Source organism: Lagopus leucura, unplaced genomic scaffold (genome assembly GCF_019238085.1).
Source record: "Lagopus leucura isolate 7727_CA_CO unplaced genomic scaffold, USGS_WTPT01 Super-Scaffold_100001, whole genome shotgun sequence".
NCBI lineage: Eukaryota > Metazoa > Chordata > Aves > Galliformes > Phasianidae > Lagopus > Lagopus leucura.
In genome coordinates this window covers 70085789-70094037 of record NW_024962262.1, presented here as the reverse complement: position 1 = coordinate 70094037, position 8249 = coordinate 70085789, and the positions used below count along the sequence as shown (strand labels likewise).

The following is an 8249-nucleotide window of genomic DNA, read 5'->3' as shown; positions in this document are numbered from 1 at the left end:
GGCCGCTCCGTGCCTCGGTGAGGCCCCGGGCCAATGGCTGAGAGCTTAATGGCTGTGTTTTTTCAGGCGGTGCAGCTGGAGGCCTGGGGGCTCCGAGGGGCGACGCTGTGCACCCGGCCAGGAGGCTCCGGGACGCCGCCGGACAGTAGTAAGATGCTTGGATATTAATTTTCCTGCAGCTTTCTGGTTTCAGAAGGTGCCGGGAGACCTGTCTACCTCTTTCAACCGTCTGCTTTCCCTGCATATGGTTATGTTTAGTCTATGGGATATAGCTATCTTTTTCATGCTCTAGCTAGAGGGTGTGCGCATTTTGGCTGATGGAATCAGTGATGGGGAATTGACCTGTAAGTTCTGGATACCACCTTTCTGAGCGTGAACCTGTTTTAAACACATATCAGTAATCGTACTGATGTTACACCCTAAGTCGCTTCTGATAATAATAATCTTGTTTTGGATGTGTTGTTCTTCCATCAGAATCAGTTCAGTAATGACCAAATACAAATCAGGCAGTGAAAAGTTTGAAATACCCCAACTAAAGAGTAAGCTCGTGATTGAGTTGAAATGTGACTTTTCCACATATCTAAATATAACTGATTAAAGTACTTTTCCAGCAACACTGCTTCTTAATGCTCAAGTTGAATGCTATCTGCTTTCTTCATTTCTTAGGACATCTTAGTACTAATACTTCAGCTTTTGCTTTGGTTTTGCTCATATGTCTTCCCTTTGAGCATTCTTGAGTTCTTCCTCAGCAGTTCTTTGAGACCTTTTTAGCCTTGAGGGATGCTTTCTCAAAGATTAGATTATACAGGCTGCTGTGCTTTGCTGTTAGTCTGGGCAGGGAGTCAGATGTCCTTCAAATGCAATTACCAGTTCTCTTGCTTCCCCTATCCTCTTTCCCCACCCTGTGCCTTTAGTCCAGCAGAGATACATGTCTGAAATTCTCTGGAAGTATGACCTGAATAGTAAACTGATTCTCTATTGTTTGCATTTATTTTAAGAGCTCTGTATCTCTATTTTTGGCTTTTAATTAGACGTATCTGTCTCTTCTGTGATATTTTTATCTCAACATTGTTAAAAGACTTGCTTCTATTCAGAGTTACCTACTTACAGTAACTCCTTAGGTCATACAAGGTATTACTGTAGAACATTAGTAAGGGAAAAAACCTGCAGTCTACCTTACCTTACATCCTGTGAAGTAGGTCTGGGCTTCCAAACCGTGCAGATATATCTGCACAAAAGTGTGGAAATCAGCTGAACTACACCACAGGTTGGAAAAAAAAAAAGCAACTCCTATGGATGGAATGGACTTTCCTATAGCGAATAACAGTAGTGAGCTATCTTGTTAATGTGCTCTCAGTCCTTTTTGTCCTCCTGTTTTCTCTAACAAAAATAGTATTTGCTGTTGATCTGCTTCTGGAGCCTCTGTGAGGGAGAAGAAACACAGATTCAAAAGCATCAGGAAGTCTTTTAGGACTTTTTAATGAAGACGTTTTTTAATTTCAAACTAAAATGGGAAGTGGAGATAGAAAAAAATAGTATTAAACTGAGATGCAGCTTGGCTGGTAGATCACACAGACCTATGAACTGGTAATACTTTCATGTATGGCCTCAGGTATCTCTTGTACTAGTCCTAGTTCCTTGAGAGTCATCCTTCCCTACTGCTTACAAGATAGCATTAGCCAACTTCTTGCAATAGCTGGATCTGTTTACTATGTCTTCTGCTCTGCTAGCCTGCTTCTGGACAAATATTTGAAGATCTCTGCTGACAAGCTGTCTGAATATTTGCCGGAGATTAGAAGGTGTTTCTAACCATCTCCAGTGATGGAGAATTGAAGCACAGAAAAAAAAAAAAATCAACTCTTGCAAGGAGCAAAAGGCATTTCAGCATCACAGCAGCAGAAACTGTTCAGTGCTAACTAGCGCTCTAGTTTCTTTAGCTTAAAATGCCTTAGAGCTTTCTGCTTCATGTCTATGTTCACTTTAATAACTTTGTAATTTGCTTTTTTTTTTTTTTTTTTTTTACTAGATTGTGTCAGAAAGTTAAATTAAATGGCTAACATTGCTCATTAGCTGGGATGTATGTGTAATGATGATAATAATCTTTGTGCCATTCCCTTTATGTAGTGGCACCACAGGGAGGCACCATGATACTAGCCACCAAGGCAACAGTTGAATTTCCTAAAATGTTGTCTTCTAACTCTCACCCAGTATCTGCAAAAGAAGGTGGGAGCACACTGAATACTAATCCAAAGGAAGCTTCAAAACCTGATGAAGATCTGAGAATGTTGATGTCAAAAAAAACTGTGGTTGCATTTCCACAGCGAGTGATTGTTTCTTCCCTTGAAGAGGCAAGACTTAGTAAAATTGCAAAAGGAGGAGGCATAAGAAAAGAGCTAGCTGAAGAAGAAACTTCGTCTTCATCCAGCTCAGATTCAGATTCTAGCTCAGATTCCGAAGAAGAAAATGATGATGGTGATGAGTCAGGAGTTTCCTTTAAAACCAGAGTGGAGTTTCCTAGGCGAGATTCCATCTTTTCTGAGAACACACCAATAAAGACATCACAGCTACCAAGAGGTGACTTGTTCCAGAAAGACCACAAAGAATACGTAGCTAAGAAGAAGCCAAGCAAAATGGAAACTGATGTACCTACTATCAAGAAGGTTGCATTTTCTAAAGCATCTGTCAGTCATGAAACATTAAAATCCAAAGCAAGAGACCCGAACACAAAATCAACTCCAAAAGAAGCAGATCAGCAGAAGCTAGTTTTAGAACCACACTTGAAAAAAAAACAAGTCTTGACAGATGCCACTCTGAAATCTGATTATTTGGAGGAAAAGTCCCCAAGAGCCCAAATGGCAACTACTCAGCTGAAAGCTCCATCAGTGACTCAGGAAGGCAAAAAGCAAAACCTGATATCTAGAACGGAAGGAAAAAAAGGAAAGGAGACACAGAAATCAGAAGCAGTAAAGGTAGCTTCTCCTAAACAGGAAGAGGAGATTTCTGAAAGCACAGCGTTGGTGATGGGTACAAAGGAAGAGACTGTTCAGGAAGCAGGAGTCCAAACTGGAGAAAGCAGCAGAATAGATGGTACACCTTTAATTTCTTTGATCTATGTTATAGATTCTTCTGGGTTAGGGTGTATTTTTTAAAAATGGTTTCCAAGTCATCTCTGTGATTGTCTGATCTTTATACTGAAGCTAATGATGTAGCAGTGTCTTTCTAGAAGATAAATTCTTGTTCACTGCTAATTGTTTTAAGAGCTTTGTAGCACTCAGTTTCCAGTTACATTGTGAAAGGAAGCTGTCTTCCTCTCACTGTACTTGCAGTTTCATAAACCAGTTGTTACTGATAAAAATGAAAACAAAATTATGAACAAAATGAACAGTTTTGTATGACAGAGCTCATCTTCCTTCTTCTTTGTCAGAAAGTTTTGGCAGCTTTCCTTCTCTCTCCTCCCTTTTTTCTCTCGAGCTCTTACAACGCTTCGGATTTCAATAGACTTCAAGAAATCATAGTGTAATACCAGGAACGGCTGTTGATTGTGAGATTGGTAGGTTTTAAGAAAGTCATGTTGAAGTAACATAGAGTTGACCTCACAGCCTAACTCTTGTTGAGAAACAGAGAGCAAAAGATGTTGTTTTTTTTGTTCGGTTGGTTGGTTAGTTGAGTTCTTTTGGTATTGTTTTTTGTTAGTTTGTTTTGAGGAAAAAGCATCATGCCCTCCCTAGCTGTACTTTCCTTTCCAGCTTGGCTTTCTTAGTTGCCACCAGTCTTGTTAACTTTCCTTTTGATCTCATTCTGCGTATTTAAATAGTAAATTCTTCTCTGTCAAAATCTTTTGTGACTTGCCATTCTTGATTTGAAACTTAGACAGCATCCTGTTCTTCAGATCGCCCTTTTGATTGCTTCTTTGAATTAAAAAAAAAAAAAAAAAAAAGAAAACAGGAAAAAAAAGGAAAAACTTGCTTGAAGCAGAAGCAGCATCATTATAAAGCTGTAAGGATAGCATCTTTCCTATCATATCCTTGAAGAAGCGGCCCTACAGGGTCTTGGTGGACAGCAAGTTAAACATGAGCCAACAGTGTGCCCTCATACCTATGACCAACAGTATTCTAGGCTGCATTAGGATGAGTGTTGCAGGCAGGTAGAGGGAGATAATTCTTTTTGCTCAACACTGGTGGAGCCACACCAGGAGTGTTAGATCTCCAGTTCTGGGCTCCTCAGCACATGAGGCATGGAGAGATTCAAATATGAGTAGGAGGGGGACGACTTGATACTGAAATGTGCTCATGATTCATAGTAAAGCTTACAACCCCATAGATCTATTGAACAGCTTTCACTACTCTGACACTGACTCTGACACTGCAAATTCAGAGTAAGATTAAGCCTAATTTGACAGACTTTTCCTGTAGATCTGTGTAACAGCCATATTGCAGATCTCTTGTCAACACAGCCACACCAGCAAAACCTTTGGGATAGACCTGGCTATTCTGAGAAAATCACTTTGCTATTGAGCTCCTCTTGCTGTGTGGAGGTGGTGGGGCTGAGACAGCAAAAAACTTTCTGCTAGCTTTGTGCTGAGTCTCCACTAGAGGACTCTGCTGTTGTGGCTGTGTGGGAAGCAGGGATTAGTACAGGTAAGTTAACACACCTTTACTGCTGGTGAAACATCCTTGGGTGTCAGGAGTAGCAGAGTGAAACCTAATTACACTGTTCAGCAGCATTGCTACTGTCTTTAGGCTGTCCTCTCTTCTTTTTGAGACCTCCTTTGGAAACAGGTACTGCTTTTTCATGTTTATTGTTCACAGTTAATGATTCCTTTTGTTGTCTATAATTCTGTCCTGTTCCTATATTATTTCAGTCATCTGCAGCAAGTATACTGAAGATGTAGTAGTTTTAGTAGTTTTTAATTTAATAGTTTTTCTCATTACAAACCTAGATGTTAAGCTGATGTCATCCGCTTGGTAGAACAGACATGCAAAAAGCTGCTGACTTATAAGAAACAAAATAGCATGGTAACTCAGAAATATCCCTCTGATTCATTTCAGAAGGACATCCTGAGATATCCTTGCTCTTTAAGAGAGAAGGCATAGAAGTCTGGAGTGCAAGGAGAATGAAATCAGAGATAAATTTTTCCTTTGAGAAGCCAAGTACAGTGCATTTGGGCAGTGAAAGTGAGACTCCATCTGCTTTTCTTCCTGAGCATCTGTCTCTTAATTTGCAACAACTGTCTCTTGCAGGTTGAATGTACACTTCCCTACGCTTCCTTGTTCTTGGGGCTATTTGCAGCGAAGCCTATATCATCTGGCTTTTATATGTGTAGTGGTGTCTCCTGTGAGCTGTCTCAGTTGGAACTGAGCAGCGGGGATAGGGGTATTTCTTTTCATAGGTTGTGTGTTATTTTGCTGAAACTGTGCCTTACTACATGGCGTTTGATAAGCAAGCCATGCTAAATTTTATGTATACACGCTCTTAAACCAATAGCTTTACATTGCAATAATTGTGTCATAATTAAAGGGAAATTCTGGTTCGAGTTCTTGTATTTTTATTGTAGGCTGTTGCATTATAAAAAGAAGCTTAATACGGTCTAACATAAACCACTACATGCAAATTTATACGAGGAAGGTTTTCACTAGATTATGCTTATGTCTTTCCTATTGCTATAACTCTGAGCATACGAGAATAAATTAATATTGGGAATAAAGCTTTATTTCTTGCAATTTCCTTGGTTGTAAAATCAGCCCGTACCAGGATCCTTTTATGTAAATATTACTGCCTAAATTTGCATAATATTTTAAAAGTGAAAGAATTAATGTTGGTTTTAATGCGAAATAAAGAGTTCTGAGCAACACTGTTGGATTGTTCTTTTAGGAAGAACTGATTACAAATTTTGAAAGATTCTATCACAATTGCTTTTTTTCTGAGAGAAAGAAAACGTGTATCAAAACCTCATAATATATTATTGTTAGTATAAGCACATTTGAAATTAAACTGTGAAGATATCAGTAATTCAGTCATTTTCCCCGTGGAAAAAAAAATGTCTTCAAAATTCAAATGAGCTGTTCTGCCCAATTCTCTCCCAGCATTCGGTGGTAGTTTGGATTTGAAAACCTGTGCTGTATTAGATGGCTTGTACAGATTCCTGTTCCCCTGTGTTGCATAATAATGTGCTTCTTTAGGATCTTTAGGACCACAATGATCATCTAGTTTTAACCCCCCTGCTGTGTGCAGAGTTGCCAACCAGCAGACCATGCTGCCCAGAGCCATGTCCAGCCTGGTCTTGAATGCCTTCAGGGATGGGGCATCCACAGCCTCCTTGGACAACCTGTTCCAGTGTGTCACCACCCTCTTGATGAGGGATCTGAATGTTGCCCTCTCTCATGGCATTCCTGTACTGTTTCTTTTCACAGAGGCTACAGCATCTGCTCAGCCTGCTCCAGAAGAATTTGATAATTCTACCTACAAGAACCTCCAGCACCATGAATACAACATCTATACCTTCGTTGATTCTGTTGTGCATCTCTCAAAATTCAGGCAACCTCAGCCATCTTCTGGAAGACCATCACCAAGGCACTGAAAGACCCACAATTAAATGCACAAGCAGAATGATAAATTCTTCTATTTAGCTCTAATATATCATCTGTTATAAATCAATAAATGCATGATAAATAATGCTTGAGTTTTCAAACAGTTTTTGGTTCTTGGAGTCCCTCAATTCCTGATTTTTATGATCAAGCTACAGGTCAATGAATCATCAACGAATAAAAATAGGCTTTTTAACTCTGAATGTATACACAGTGTGAAACTGTCCTTACTTTTCCACGTTACCAGAATTTTCACATTGACCGTGTACTGTGTTGAAGGAAGTAATGGCTTCTGTGGATGTGTCTGTTCAAAAAGGGCTGTAATATTGCATGGTTTTAACAGGTATTGCTGGAGATGCTCAGGAACAGGTTGGAAGGGGACCTGGGCAGCCTGAGCTGGGGGAGGGCAGCCCAGCCCACAGCAGTGGGGCTGGAACTGGATGGGCTTTAAGGTCCCTTCTGACCCAAATGATTCTGTGGTCTCCGTAATGCAGTGGGCTGTTCACCCTGCACACAGATGTTTTGTTATTTAGAGGTTACTCTTACTCTGTTTTTGGATGTGGAATCATCGGCTGAAAGCAAGTCGCATTTGCCTCTTGTGGCAACAGTGCATGTTGTATGTTAGCAGATGAAGGAATCTCAAGTTGTGTGTTATTGTAAAGGGGAAATGTAACATAACTTACTCTTCTGCTGAGCATGCTAGCATCCAGGCAGTAATTAAAGCCATTTAAAGTATATGAAAACTTCAGTGAGCAGCTAGTATTGAATTATACCACGTTGATCGAACTTTAAGAAATAACATATGAGTTATATTTGCTTGCTATTTAATTGTGACCAAAGCAGCATTAAGGAAAATCAGCTCCTATTATTGTTTTTTCACTGAGACTATGTTTCTGTTCCCACATTTTTTTATTTATTTTTTTTGCTCCACAATAAAAATTAACATGGTTGTGTCCAGCTCCTCTCTTGCTCTGCAGAAGATGTGACAAATGAAGCACTTCTCAATCTGTACTATCAGCAGTTACAGTTGGTCTCAGTAATTTTGTATTTCCATCCTATTAGTAACAGTCTTCTACCTTCTGGGAAAACTGCCTTGATGACCACCAGCTGTTGTGGGTTTGGTTCCATTTTGGCTTCTTATTCATTTCATTTTTCGGTGTTAATTGGTCTTTGTGTGGTTGTACTGGCAATAGCAGACAGGTTTTCTATCACCTGTCTGTATTCTTTCAAGCAGCAGAATATGCAAGATCAAAGGGAACATGGAGTCAGCTTTAGTAGTCTATCTGGATACTGGGCGCAAACCCCTGGGTGCAATTACTAGAACAGCTATTTTGTACTCCGACTTGGCAAAAAAATGTGGTAAGAAGGATCAAGAGGCCTACATCAATCTGCTGTTTAGATTTTTTTAAGTCAGAAACCTCTGGCGAGCAATTTTATTGTCCTGTAAAAACTAAAAAGCATATTACTGACTGTAACTACGAAATTTTAAATCAGCAAACGCATAAATCCACACGCTTAGGAATAAAGAGCAGAAAGTTGCTCTGAGCCACTGATGGTACCACGTGCACTGCACTTGGGAAAGAAATTTGCTGTTAACATTAAAAAGATGAAAGAATAAAGAAATGGGTCTTCAGAATGAGCTCTCGGACACTTCCCTTATTAAGT

General features: G+C 39.7%; 1 protein-coding gene across 1 annotated transcript; it reads left to right on the top strand.

Annotated features, from left to right (window-relative positions):
• The first annotated feature begins 33 nt into the window (after positions 1–33).
• On the top strand, positions 34–6672 carry NDUFV3 (NADH:ubiquinone oxidoreductase subunit V3). The gene is made up of 3 exons (XM_042866804.1): positions 34–148; positions 2209–3087; positions 6411–6672. The coding sequence occupies exons 1-3, from the start codon at positions 34–36 to the stop codon at positions 6575–6577; spliced, it is 1161 nt and encodes a 386-aa protein (XP_042722738.1). The 3' UTR covers positions 6578–6672.
• The last annotated feature ends 1577 nt before the right edge of the window (positions 6673–8249 follow it).